Consider the following 15,527-nt stretch of genomic DNA (forward strand, 5'->3'; position numbering starts at 1 on the left):
CTGGTAGCTGTAGGTATTATATTAACAGGAGGAAAATCTCCAGATCGCTAGGATCGGTGTTAGCCTAAACGGGCCCCGGGGCGGGGCTTAACAAGAGGCCTCCCTTGTGACAATTTTTTACAATCAAGAATATGGCTTTGCTTACTCTGAGGATTAGGTTTAGGGGCAAACTGCCTTAAAAGTTAACTAGCACTTCCTGGTCGTCGACCTGGAAAGGGTTAACATTTTAAAAATGATAAAATTTAAAATGGAATCATTAATGGCCGTGGCCACAAAGCGAGTTTAACTCTCGGATTAGTCAATCTGATCGGTTGATTAAAAAAAAAAGTTACCTACCTAATAAAACCGAGATTTCAACTTAAACGCTTAAACGGAGTTTAAACTTTGTGGCCCTGGCCTTGGGTACGACCGTTTTGTTTCTATAAAATTTATGTTTCGCACATTGCATAACTTAAATAAATACCTGGCGTTCGAACGACTATGTCTCAAGTCTCGAAGTTCTTCTCAGGTTCTCCCTCTCTCCTTTTCCTTTCTTCACTTTTCTTCTTTTCTCAATTTTCTTGTTAACCTCTCTCCTTTTCTCTTGTCTTCTTTCCTCCTTTCCCTTCTCTCCCTTTCCTCACTTCTCTTCTCTTCCTGTCGTCTCTTCTCTCTCCCCTTCTCTTCTCTCCCTTTTCCTTCCCTTCTCTTCCTTTCCTCACTTCATTATTCTCTTCCATTCTTCCCTTATCTCTTGAGCGACACTAGGCCGGTCCGAGCTGTGCAATATGAACACAATGTTCTTCCCTATTCTACTCACCGGGACCAAGTTAAGTGACACTAGGCCGGTCTGAGCTGTGCAATATGAACACAATGTTCTTCCCTATTCTACTCACCGGGACCTAGTTAAGTGACACTAGGCCGGTCCGAGCTGTACAATATGAACACAATGTTCTTCCCTATTCTACTCACCGGGACCCAGTTGAGTGACACATTAGGCCGGGCCGAGCTGTACAATATGAACACGATGTTCACCACTATGCCCACTATAATGCCAAACTCCAGGCCGAGTAGTAATGAGAACACGAACGTCGTGAAGAGAGGAATAAGGTCGGACTTTTTGGTTCGCCACAGCATCACCACGGCGTGATATTCCAGCATGTATACCATGGCGGTTATGATGACCGCCGCCAGGGTGGTCTTGGGGATGAAGTAGAAGGTTCGGGTCAGGAACCCGAGAGCCAGGAGGACTAGGGTGCCTGGAACAATGGGAATAGCGGTTGTTACATGTCTGGTTGCTCCTCTCTTGAGAGCGGGTTCGATTCCCGCCCGGGGCGGATTTTATCCTGATGGGATAATGTTCGTTCTCGGAACGGCTGGCTTTCTCCTATCCTAACACAAAGTTCATCCCTATTCTACTCACCGGGACCCAGTTGAGCGACACATTAGGCCGGGCCGAGCTGTACAATATGAACACGATGTTCACCACTATGCCCACTATAATGCCAAACTCCAGACCGAGTAGTAATGAGAACACGAACGTCGTGAAGAGAGGAATAAGGTCGGACTTCTTAGTTCGCCACAGCATCACCACGGCGTGATATTCCAGCATGTAGACCATGGCGGTTATGATGACCGCCGCTAGGGTGGTCTTGGGGATGAAGTAGAAGGTTCGGGTCATCAAACCGCCAGCTGCAGCCCCCCTTGTGAACGACCCTGCGAATTGCTTGCTACTTAGTATTTTCAAGAATTTCAAGAAAATTCCTAGAAACAAAATAGGGCGCCTCCTTGATTGGAGAGGTGCAACTTGATTGAGGCAGTCCTAGCCCACACGGAACGCTCTTTAGTGATATAGCTAGTAGGCTTTATCCGGATTAGCTCTAATTAGCATGAAGGCCTGTATATACGGTCGGGAAAAAAATCTTCGAATTTAAAGCGGACTACACATTCATGGGAAAGGGCCCAGGTAATAGTGTAAATGTTTCTAATATCTATTTGTTGGAATAGCGGTTATACCTAGATTACCTAGTGTGGACGTGTCTCAAGCGATTCCAATCGACCATAGTGTGTAGTGTGGACACAGCTTGAGGTTTCTTTGTGGATTTTGCGGTGATTAGATTGATTAGACGGACCGGACTGCACCGCAGTCAACCATCGTGAGGACTTGTGCTTCTTCTTTAAAGCAGAGAGTACTTACCTACCTACCCTTCTTTAAAGCAGAGAGTACCTACCTACCCTTTGAAGAACTGTCAGCTAGCTAGGCCGGTTAGGGTTAGCTGTTCTCCTCCCTGTTTATAGTCCCACAGCTAGACACTAGTCTACTATATGTTTAACATCCCCTAGCCAGATACAAAAGACCATTTTCAGTCTGTTGCGATCGGTTTGAGAAGGCAGCTTCCATACTATGGTCGATCGACATATATCCCGTCAATTCTATTAACTTTTTTCATTCCACCAAAGTCCTTTGACTTTGATCGTACCTTCTTTATGTGGGTTTCAACCAATAAATTATCTTAACTTTATTTTCCCTCTTATCGATTTATTTTGTGGTTTTCTCTATTTCACCTCCATCTTTCCCTCCTGCCCAACGCCTGTTTAAATTTAATACCCATCTGGGTATTAATATTAAATTTCAGTATCCAAGGTACCTACAACCTGGATAGTTTCAATCATACTGTTACACAAGCTGTGAAATTCACCCCTCTTGAAAAGGGAGAAAATATGTGTGAAAGTATAGTTTTTTTAAGTTAAGCAACGTCATATATGGTTGGTAGGTATACGGATGAATGAACATCTGGGCAATAGTCTGCTAGCTTTTTCCGTCCCCCACTCACGCTGGGTGAAGTTAATATGATGAGACAAGTTAGCAGTTACTCAGTGACGTCAAATCTCTTAAAATAAATAAATATTATATTAGTATTAGCAGTATTCTTTTTTAGTTATTAGGGACAAGATACTCTTTAGTACCTACTTGGGTACTTATATTGGGGATAAGTACCGTCGACCCGTGGGGTAATCTCTACTTTAGTATTAGCAGTATTTTGTAGTTATTAGGGACAAGATACTCTTTAGTACCTACTTGGGTACTTATATTGGGGATAAGTACCGTCGACCCGTGGGGTAATCTCTACTTTCTAGTGCGATCCAGATTTTCAAGTGCTCTGTAAGTTACTATCAGGTATGTAACTAACTAATTATTAACCATCAATTTAACCTTATGATTGCAATTTACTATCAATGAATGAGATCATTCACTTTTTTTACTTTTCCTTGATTGTTTTATAATCAAGCGTGCCGGGAGGCGCGCGAACGTCAAGAGTTTGAAGCGGCGCCGGCGCCCGGCCTATATTAACAGTGTAAGAAGTGGTGTGGTGGATCTGGAGTTATTTATTTAGCCCTATACCACTGCGACCTGATTTCGCCTTTTGTGGTAAGTAATAAGAAGGTGCTGTGGGTGATAAAAAAGTTGAGAAATTGCTTTAGGTTTCTTTGGTCAAAGTCAGTTAGGTTCTGGTCCACCTTGGAGCACCAGTTGCCAGACAAAATTCGACGAAAAATCCATGCCTGCTCACAAGTCTCGTGTCATAAAGACAGGTGCCTAATCATAACCTGTAGTAGGTACCTATAATGTTTTGGAAATATGACTTAGTTGACATACCTACCCATTGAGATAACACAAAATCAATACATTGTTTGATAGTGTACCAATATTGTCATGTACCTACGTCATGAGGAAAAAGTAACATCAATCAATGCGTCGCGTCACTAGGTCGCGGGTTTGATTCGAGTTACGCACTACCAACCAAGCTAACTAGGCTGGCTATTTTGCTTTTTGTGGTAAGTAATAGGAAGGTGCTGTGGGTGATAAAAAAGTTGAGAAATTGCTCTAGGTTTCTTTGGTCAAAGTCAGTTAGGTTCTGGTCCACCTTGGTGCACCAGTTGCCAGCCGAAATTTGACGAAAAATCCATGCCTGCCCACAAGTCTCGTGTCATAAAGACAGGTGCCTAATCATAACCTGTAGTAGGTACCTATAATGTTTTGGAAATATATGACTTAGTTGACATACCTACCCATTGAGATAACACAAAATCAATACATTGTTTGATAGTGTAGGTAGGTACCAATATTGTCATGTACCTACGTCATGAGGAAAAAGTAACATCAATCAATGCGTCGCGTCACTAGGTCGCGGGTTTGATTCGAGTCCGATGTGAAATTTTATCTTACACAGATAAGGTTCGTTCTTGGAACGGCCGGCTTTCTTCTATTCTCTCCTGTTCTCCTCTCTTCGATTTTGTTATTATTATTATCTATTATTACCTAATACCTAACATCACGTACAAGTGTTATATTGTTAAGTACTACTTTAGCCCTGCCAATATTTGTAAGTACTCTATTGTAATAACCACTGCGACCTGATTTCGCCTTTTGTGGTAAGTAATAGGAAGGTGCTGTGGGTGATAAAAAAGTCGAGAAATTGCTTTAGGTTTCTTTGGTCAAAGTCAGTTAGGTTCTGGTCCACCTTGGTGCACCAGTTGCCAGACAAAATTTGACGAAAAACCCATGCCTGCCCACAAGTCTCGTGTCATAAAGACAGGTGCCTAATCATAACCTGTAGTAGGTACCTATATACACTAGTGGGGTGAAATATGACTTAGTTGACATACCTACCCATTGAGATAACACAAAATCAATACATTGTTTGATAGTGTACCGATATTGTCATGTACGTCATGAGGAAAAAGTAACATCAATCAATGCGTCGCGTCACTAGGTCGCGGGATTGATTCGAGTCCGATGTGAAATATTTATCTTACACAGATAAGGTTCGTTCTTGGAACGGCCGGCTTTCTTCTATACTCTCCTGTCCTCCTCTCTTCGATTTTGTTATTATTATTATTATTATTATCTTACCTAATACCTAACATCACGTACAAGTGTTATATTGTTAAGTACTACTTTAGCCCTGCCAATATTTGTAAGTACTCTATTGTAATATTAAAATATTACTATTTTATGGTTGATAGTTGTGTCGGTAGGGTCGGTGCGTTTGTAAGTAGAGAAAGTAGGTAGGTACCTACTTTGAAAGTATCCAGGTTTTCTAGGTGTACCTGCATTTTGTCTTTGTAACGATAGATAATACCCATATCTATAGGTATGTATACCTAGAATATTATTGACAACAATACATAAGTATAATTTTGTTTCCTAGCCCACACGGAACGCTCTTTAGTGATATAGCAAGTAGGCTTTATCCGGATTAGCTCTAATTAGCATGAAGGCCTGTATATACGGTCGGGAAAAAAATCTTCGAATTTAAAGCGGACTACAAATTACACGATTAGACGGACCGGACTGCACCGCAGTCAACCATCGTGAGGACTTGTGCTTCTTCTTTAAAGCAGAGAGTACCTACCTACCCTTTGAAGAACTGTCAGCTAGCTAGGCTGGTTAGGATTAGCTGTTCTCCTCCCTGTTAATAGTCCCACAGCTAGACACTAGTCTACTCTCTGTTTAACGTCCCCTAGCCACATAAAAAAGCCCATTTTCAGTCTGTTGCGATCGGTTTGAGCAAACAGCTTCCATACTATGGTCGATCGACATCCCGTCAATTCTATTAACTTTTTCATTCCACCAAAGTCCTTTGACTTTGATCTTACCTTCTTTATGTGGGTTTCACGCAATAAATTATCCCAACTTTATTTTCCCTCTTATCGATTTAGCTATTTTATGGTTGATAGTTGTGTCGGTAGGGTCGGTACGTTTGAAAGTAGAGAAAGTAGGAAAGTACCTACTTTGAAAGTATCCAGGTATTCTAGGTGTTACCTACATTTTGTCTTTGTAACGATAGATAATACCCATATCTATAGGTATGTATGTATACCGAGAATATTATTAATAACAATGCATAAGTATAATTTATAGGTTAAATCTATTACCTATTGCTCATTGCCAGTGCCAGACCGATTTCGATCGGAATTTAAGTCACGTCGGATCGTTTATAATCTGCGATTCTTGGAACGACTTCCTCACAATAAATTTTACTTCCCATAACAATCCTTGAACCCTCGTACCGAAGGTTGGAAGACCAATAACCAATGACATTCTTCAAGTTCCTGGTAGTCAGAGCCAAATTTTCTGTCTCATCCGATCCGATATGTGTTTTCTTTTGATTTTCTGATTTGGTATGGAATTTAATCATTAACTTTTGGCTTTTTAACATTGGCTATGTTTCACCTAACTCTTACTATTTCTATATGCCGGGTTGATATCCGGATGGGTGATATCGATTTATTTTGTGGTTTTCTCTATTTCACGTCCATCTTTCCCTCCTGCCTAACGCCTGTTTAAATTTAATACCCATCTGGGTATTAAATTTCAGTATCCAAGGTACAACCTGGATAGTTTCAATCATACTGTTACACAAGCTGTGAAATTCACCCCTCTTGAAAAGGGAGAAAATATGTGTGAAAGTATAGAGTTCAAGTTACTGTCCCATGTGGCAATGTTTGGGGAGGATTGGTGGTCGATAAGAGGTTCAGAAAGAGCCTTACCTACTGTTACACAAGCTGTGAAATTCACCCCTCTTGAAAAGGGATAAAATATGTGTGAAAGTAGAGTTCAAGTTACTGTCCCATGTGGCAATGTTTGGGGAGGATTGGTGGTCGATAAGAGGTTCAGAAAGAGTTCGAATTTCTCAGGTCTTTAGATTTCATTACAAATCGCTCAAAATTTGCAGAGAGGTTTGATAAATTATGTCGATCAAAAGTGCCCCTGGGGGTGGGGTACTAGAAATGTACGGGTCGGCCGTTTTTCAGAGCCAAACTTCGATAATTAGGGCTAAAAGATGAAAAAAGCTCATATTATTATTTATATTACATAGCTTTTCATTTTCCTCACTAGGCTTAGTGGGCCCCGCAACAGCCAGTCACTGAGCCAATCATTAGCATGATGCAAATTTTTTGACTCCGCCGGTAATCGAACCCGGGTCTCCGGCGTGCAAGACAAGCACAGTGACTACTACGCCATGGGAGCTGACATATAAAAATATGGAAGCTCACCTAAATGTAGGATCCTTGGGGCGGGTTTCAAGAAATGTACGGCTTGGTAGCTATAGTTAAAATATGGAAGCTCACCTAAATGTAGGATCCCCAGGAACAGGATGACACAACCAGATAGGAAACTCAGTAGAATGGCGAAATCAGCTCCGTGAGATTCGACGTACTTCTGGGACATCAGGGCCATGATGGCCGTGGGGCCACGGCTTGGTAGCTATAGTTAAAATATGGAAGCTCACCTAAATGTAGGATCCCCAGAAACAGAATTACACAGCCAGATAGGAAACTCAGTAGAATGGCGAAATCAGCTCCGTGAGATTCGACGTACTTCTGGGACATCAGGGCCATGATGGCCGTGGGGCCGATGGTGATGTCCTTACTCGAGCCGAAGATAATGTAGAGGAAACAGCCGATGAAGGCCGAGTAGAGGCCGAACTGAAATCAAAGAAAATGGATAAAGCCCTTTACCATCTAAAATTAATTTACCTACTTACTTCTAAATCTAAATCATGAACTATTTTTGTGGTGAAAAGCCTCTTCAAGAATCTTGTAATCTTAACACTACAAGGTGTCAGTAAATTTTCCTCGTTGGTTTTTCTTATCGATTTCCTCTATTTGCATAGTTCAAAGAAATACAGGATATTGTATTATTTATCTTTCCCGGTCACTTAAAGATAAGAGGGCACCTATAACAGGTATCACTTCCCTTGATATCTCAGCGGTTATCGCACGCGCCTGCCAATCAAGAGGACGAGGGTGAGAATCCCAACCGAGGCATGAAATCTAACATCTTATCTGTGAAAAATTGAATTATTGATAAATAATATCTAGAGATCTAAAAAAAGTCCGTCTGGGGGACTTTGAAAAGGGAGGATACCAACCTGAAATTTCCCTTGATAAAGAAATAACAAAGGTTGAGTACGAAGGCCATCCACTTGTAATATACCTACTAAAAATATTATAAAAGTAGGTAGGTATAGGAGAGTTTTCGGTCTGATTTTATTTATTTATTTATTTTAATAAGGGACTAACTGGTGATGAAGTGAACGACCGGGCTGACTGGAAAAGGCTGACGAAAAATGCCGACCCCGTTTGAACGGGAACATGGCAAAGCAAAAGAAGAAGAAGAAGAAGAAGAAGAAGAAGAAGAAGAAGAAGAAAACTTTTTATAGCTCATCAGGGTTTAACGGATTGACGCTTTGAGTTTTTACCTCCTGCTTTGAGTTAAACATTAGTATATAAATAGTAGATAGTAGATAGTAATATTAACACCCAACCCAAACACAAAAGTACTGTTTAATTGTACCTACATAGGTAATGCATACATAGTACGTACATAGATAGATAATGAAAACAAGGAAAAACTGATCCAATATTCGTAGCACTACAGCTATGTACAGGGTGGTCCAGAGTTACCTGACGGTTTTAAAATGATGCTACACGTTCAATTTCAAAGATAAAAGAGTAGCATTTATTTTAAATGAAAGATGACAAACGTTTACTTTTTTGGTGATTTTGTTTGTGATGGTGATCAGGTGTGGCAGACAAGGCTATCCGAAAAATTGCCCTCATTTTGAAAACACTCGATCTTTGTGCAAAATCGACATCCTGTCTTTGGTTTTTCCTGGGCACGAATTTCGCGGTAAGAAGCACCCGTTTACTCATCCAGAGTCCTTGTCTTATAAATATACACTTTGTTTTTAACGTATTTCCACGAAAAAAAGTCGCATGAGCTAAGATTGGGATAGGAGGGTGGAAAATCAAAATGGACGCAAAACTTCCTCTGAGCATTAGTCAAAAATTTACTACTTTTAAGAAATGCCACCATCACCAGCGATGTTGTGGGGTCCACGACTACATTGTAACAAAAGCTCATTTAGTTCTGAACTTAGTGATATTAATTTCAACAAGCTACGATAAGTTATAACAAAGTAATGGGGAAATCAAAACCGTCAGGTAACTCTGGACCACCCTGTATGTACATAGGTACATACCTATTAGGTAGGTACTTAGAGTTATAGTTAGTACCTATGTAGGTACTTATAGGTACTTATTTGAATTTTACCATTAGCGTAGGTTCATCGGCGATAATTAAGTAGGTACTTAGTTTTTACTGATAGGTACTTATTTTTACTTATAGGTACTTAGCTTTTACTGATACATGACGGCTAATCTCTCCGGCCCCCTGCAATGAATATCAACTAATGAGATAATCTTCTACCGGGAAATTCAGTTATAGGGTATCCTAAAAGCTACAAGCTAATACAATCCCGCTACATTCCCACTACATTTTTTAAGAGGTTTGATAGAGGGAACTCTAACTGCTAAGGTCTTATCGTCCCAAAAAACGAATAGAGAAGGAAGACAGGATTGGAGAAAGCCAGCCGTTCCGAGAAAGAAATCCGCCCCTTGCAGGAATACAACCCGCGATCTAGCGCTTACAATGCAGACGCGCTAACCTTCCTTCAAGCTACATAACTAGGCTGGCTACGATTTGTTTAATTTTCCTTCAACCTCTTTAAGAAACCAATTCACCTTTTGAGATTACGACAATTTGAATAAAGTGCGTACCTACCTAGAAAGTAGGTACCAACCTTGTTGGGCCGAAAGTTTTCCAACATCTTGTAGGTACATTGAGGTAGGTAACTTAATCATTTTCACCTTACCCACTTACATCAACGGCAATTCCCTCTCTAAGCTCGATAACCTCTCGAAACGATAACGATAAACCGTTACGATAATTGTCACTATAATCGTTATTCCGACTGAATTAACGTTGGATAATGCAACGGGTGCCGACGTGCGACATTATTACTAAATTATTGTAATCATTATTACAAATTTTATTATCATCATTATTATCTTCTATTGTAGTAAAAATCGGATCGATAAAAAGCCAGGGGCTATCGATAGCAGATTTTGATAGGGGAAAGTCACTGTACTTACATTACATTGAAATGAGGGACTTTTCTAACGAGATTCCTGTGTCCCGAGTCCAGTATGTAGGATTATTGCAAAGTCACTGTATAATCTCTAACCTTTTGAATGCACCAGTCCCAATGGGTCACTAAAGGTAAGCAAGCCAGCCTAGTTAGCTTAGTTGGTAGTGCGTCTGCCTTGTAAGCGCTAGGCCGCGGGTTCGATTCCCGCCCGGGGCGGATTTTATCCTGATGGGATAATGTTCGTTCTCGGAAACGGCTGGCTTTCTCCTATCCTGTCTTCCTTCTCTCCTCGATTTCGGGACGATAAGACCATAGCAGTTAAAGTTCCCTCTGTCAAACCTCTTAAAAAAAAAAAAAAAAAAAAAAAAAAAAAAAAAAAAAAAAAAAAACAAAAAAATATCTGCCATACACCGGGGTGATGGTCTCTAGCCATGTTTAATTGGCTCGTCCTGAACCGCAGTCAACCATCGTGAGGACTTGTGCTTATTCTTTAAAAGCAGGGAGAACCCTTTGAAACTGCCAGCTAGCTAGGCTGGTTAGGGTTAGCTGTTCTCCTCCCTGTTTATAGTCCCACAGACAGACGTGTGTTGTACAACACAGGGGGAAATGAGTTGTAAATCGCTTGAAAATGCTTTTTTTTTTGACCTATTATTATTATTGGCCCGTCATAAACGTCTCGAAAATCCGAAGTCTTCTTCTTCTGCCTCCTCCTCCTCCTTCTTTTTCTTTAAAAGCGATTCCGAATAATCACGCTATAGGTAACTTACTAGTAGATTTGCTAATAGGCAGATACCTAAGTAGGTACCTACTTATAACAAAATTAATAGGTAGGTAAATAAGAATTGAACATCATCTAATCATTATCAATTATTCACATGAATATGAATGTCATGACTACAAATCCAACACAAACATGACTTTACACAGACAATCTTGGCATAAGGCATAAGTGACTATTAGATAGATACCGTCCGTCCCATTGAATATTTATATCCTATTTCACTTTACCAAAGAAGGTACAAGGAGGAACTGATGCTCTTAACAATATTACGGACTGTAGAATATTAATAGGTACAATGTTGAATACTATACCAAAGAAGGTACAAGGAGGAACTGATACTTTTAACAATATTACGGAGAACATCTTCAAATGATAATGGAGCAGTTGCAATTGGATAAAATTTGTTAATAAATGGTCGATTCCTAAGTAAAAAATATTGAAAAATCCAAATACCTATGAGATCAAAACTCCGAAAAAATAACTGTAAAAGGTCGAAAATTGAATTTTCATTTTCTGTTCTAATGAAAGAGTTCAAAGATGTGTGCCGTCAGATTTCAGGCAGTTGCCTCGCTAGTTAGCGCCAGTATGCAAGTGCGCTTGCGGAGGAGCAGAAAGAAATGCGCAGAAACGTATGCGCACAAACACATTAAAGTGTTGCATGCAAGGGAGTGGGCTTGCGGAGGAGCAGAAAGAAATGCGCAGAAACGTATGCGCACAAACACATTAAAGTGTCGCATGCAAGGGAGCTTTGCTCGGGACATTTGATGTGACGTCATCGCGTACGGGACCGTATGCCGTGACGTCAAAGTTCACGATTTACCGGCATTTTTTAAATCGATTTATCTCGGGATCTAGAAGTCGTAGAAGAAAAAGAAAAATTTAATTGTAGATTCGTTAATCCAAGAGTTAAACTTAATTTTATTAAACTGAGATTTCGACCACGACGATTAATAATTTAATTGTAGATTCGTTAATCCAAGAGTTAAACTTAATTTTATTAAACTGAGATTTCGACCACGACGATTAAAGTCTTACACACCCGACCATTTCGACCAAACTGAGTAGGTACGATTAACAATAGGTGTCCAACGATCAACTGTTATTGTTTACAACAGTTTAAATTTCTCAAACAAAAAAAAAAATCGTCTACCTATTCAAATTTAGAATATAAGTCCCTACACCGAGGTAAGGAGGGTATGCTATGCAAGGCAAGAAGGCATAATTCTAATGAGTCCAGGGCCTCATTCAGGGTCGCATTTAGGGGCCCTCCTTCAAGCCTAATTTTTCCCATTTACCATAGAACAGACATCAAATCCTGACAAATCCTGAATACGGGCCTGGCCTCATTCCACCAAGCACTTTTCCCTTTCCACACTGCAATCCAGCACACGATTTGTTTAAAATAGAACAGAAACACATTGAGCAATCAATGATATCAATTTGCCCAAAATTCGATCAATGTTGTGAATGATGAGATGACATTAATGAAATTTTGTTGTGCGTGTATACTCTACGGTCTACCGAAGTCGACTGACAATGTAGAGCTGTGTCCACAGAGTCCACACATAGTCGGCGTCCGTCGATCAACTAGCTGAAGAGGTGAATCCATGTTGTCGAGGCAGTGTACGGTTTCAGTCGACGTCGATCGACGGTGTGGTGTTTTGTGTTTCAACACCGGTATTATTTCATTGTAATGAATAATGAATGTAATGATACAGCTGCTACAATAGACTCGTGTGGTCTCTCTCGTAATGTTTCTCTGCTTCTCTATGTATGCAACAACATAAGGTGTAGGTAATAGTACCAGAAGACTGGAAAAATCCAAGTCTTGAGCTGAGAAACTGAAGTTAAAATGTGAATCACTCAATCACTTCTTATATTATTACTATGTATTATCTACGTAGGTAAACAATAAGTAGGTACATAAGTATGTACTAGAAACTATAGTTCATCCAGATCAATGTGACAGCAATGAGTCATCAACCCAAAATGAAGGAACCAATCAGATTGCAGGAAATATCCTTACAATTGAGGTAAAGGTCTATTTTTGATAAACTCTCTCTTTTAAAATGCAGAGGTAGCTCTAAGTTCAGAGGTTGGATTCCAGAACAGGTAAGGTGGATATCGCCTTACCTGACTTTGTTTCACTGTCGGAGGAAACACTGTGCAACATACCTTCCCCTTTTAAAGATTCTCTACCATTGCACATGTGACATGTTTGGCAACAATGCCCATTATTTTGCTGTCACATTGATCTGGACACACTATAAACAGGTAGGCTGATGGATTGAAAGGAACAGAAAGGAAAAGGAGTTTCTTTTAAGCTGTGTTCACACAAAATCGACGCCCGGGCCAGCTGTCGATCGATGGTCAATCTACGAGGACGAGGGCAGTGTGGACGGTTTCAGTCGACATCGATCGACCGCCGTCGACTATGTGTAGACACAACTTAGACCTTAGACCTCTAATACTAGCAATCTGTACACTCCGAGGGAGCTTTGACTTAAACCAAAAATATCTACCAGCGCAACGTTAAAATCTCTGCCCTGTAGAAGTTTTTAGACAAAGGTTCTGTTTCTGTAATTCTAGGGGTGTTTTTCGTCCATTGTATAACTGCCCTGTAATCTGTGATATGTATTGTTAAAAATACAGTAAACTATTTCAATTCAAATCAAAAATGAAAAAATCCCACTTTCAGTTGGGAGATTCACGATTCTTCTTATCAAAATTCTTCTAATCCATTCTCTTAGGTGCGGAATTCTTCAAGAGACCTCCTGTGTACGCAGGCTAAACGTAAGGGCAAAACCATTATCCGAAATAGTGGTCGGGTTCGAATCTGCCTGGAGGCATAAAACAGTCTGACTCTCTGAAGGTCTTCCAGAGTGCCCAGTCAGATTGTATGGTAATTTTTTACATGCCGATTGTTACACAACCCGAATTCACGGTGAAGTGTCTGCCAATTGGTTTCGGGAAGGTTACCGTGTCCGGCCGTTTGAGCTAAACGATCTGGTGGTCTGTGGGGTCTCTTCGGAGTTTTTTTTTTCTTCTTCTTCTTCTTCTTCTTCTTCTTCTTCTCTTCTTCTTCTTCCTTTTTTTGAGAGGTTTGATAGAGGGAACAGTAACAACGGAGATCTTATCCACCAGAAATCGGAGAGAGAAGGGGGATATGCAGAAGAATACCAGCCGTTCCAAGAACGAACCTTATCCCTTCAGGATTAGCGCTTACAAGGCACACCAACCAAGCTAACTAGGCTGTTTTTTTTCTTTTCTTTTTTTTAAGATGTTTGATAGAGGGAACTGTAACATCTTATCGTCTAGAAATTTCAAAGAGAAGGAAGTCCGACCTAGATCTATGAGACAATCGGAACGTTTGTGGTGGAAAAAGCTTCAGACCCAGGTCCGTCAAACCGCCTAAGAGACCTAAGTCTGAAGCTTTTTCCGCCCTACACACTCAGTCTGTCAGGTCTATCAGGCGGTCTGAACGTACCCAGGTCCGTCAAACCGCCTGAGAGACCTAAGTCTGAAGCTTTTTCCGACCTACACACTCAGTCTGTCAGGTCAGTCAGACGGCATTAGATGGGAGTAACTTTTGTCTGGCGGCCTGGGAGAACGAAATAAACGAAATTTGAGATGCGAGGGAAGATGACAGCTCATAGACCCCGTGGCAGAGTTTTCCTAGTTAGTCATGCAGCATCACGTCATGATTATATTCCAGACCGCCACCCGTCCAGATGTGAGCCACGCTGAACGGTACTTAACGCTTGGTAATCAGGAGAACGTGGGTTCGATTACCGTCCGAGGTATGGAAGTACTCACCTCTGTTCGCCATGACTACATCCGTACAATACTTCCCTCACTAGGTGACAATGTTAAAGATGTTGAGGATGTTAACTCCCTGTTCCTCTACAGTCAACAGTGTCTACGCCATTTGTTCGATCGATATAATATGTTTTCTTTCTTTTTTTTTTTTTTTTTTGGCGTCTTGGAACCGAAGAGAGGAGGACAGAATAGGAGAAAGCCGACCGTTCCGAGAACGATCCGGAAAGAATCTCATTTGTTTAGGATCAAGTTGGCTCTGGACGGAAATCGGACCATTGACCAAGCGCTTACAAAGTGGGCACGCCACCCTCCAAGCCAACTAATGTAGCTTGAAGAGGTTTGATAGAGGGAACCGTAACAAAGGAGGTCTTAGGTATCATTCCAAAATCCTTGAAAGAACTAAAACAGGATAGGAGAAAGCCAACTATTCAGAGATCTGTTTAGAATTCGCCATGAGCGGGAAATCGGAGCAGCACTTACAAGACGGGCGCGCTACCCTCCCCTCCAAGTTCACTAGGCGCGCTAGAATTTTCTTTTTCTATTGTTTGATAAGTTTTATGGTTTTATGATTAAGTTATGGGAATTTTCCAGTGAAAAGATGAGCAAGGTACGACTTGGCCTAGTTCCATAATATTATGATGTATGGTACCATTCAATTAACGGAGGGAATACCAACTCCCTCTAATCCTGAAGAAGGTAGGTACACACCCACTAAATTATCTAACTGACAGAACTGACAGTCAGTGAATAATGATATTAAACAGGGAAAACTAGATTTGAAGCAATTCTAGAAGCGATTGAAGGAATTTAGAAGCTATTGCAAAAATTCTACAACAAGAAGCAATTCTAGAAGAGATTAAAGGATTTAAGATTGATGTGAAAGGAGCTGAAGTACAGAACTAAACTTTGAATTAACCTTGGTTCAAATTTAAAAAAAAAAAAAAAAA

The 15,527-nt window shown here is 40.6% G+C and overlaps 1 protein-coding gene across 1 annotated transcript in view; it reads right to left on the minus strand.

Moving 5' to 3' along the window:
• The window catches only part of LOC103505236 (sodium-independent sulfate anion transporter-like), a 45,358-nt gene that overhangs the window by 17,365 nt on the left and 12,466 nt on the right, over positions 1–15,527 (minus strand). The window contains exon 3 of the mRNA XM_026820586.1: positions 7,278–7,473. Within this exon, the coding sequence (XP_026676387.1) occupies positions 7,278–7,473 (196 nt within the window). The remainder of the gene's footprint in view (positions 1–7,277; positions 7,474–15,527) is intronic.

Source organism: Diaphorina citri, unplaced genomic scaffold (genome assembly GCF_000475195.1).
Source record: "Diaphorina citri unplaced genomic scaffold, Diaci psyllid genome assembly version 1.1 scaffold158, whole genome shotgun sequence".
Taxonomy (NCBI): domain Eukaryota; kingdom Metazoa; phylum Arthropoda; class Insecta; order Hemiptera; family Psyllidae; genus Diaphorina; species Diaphorina citri.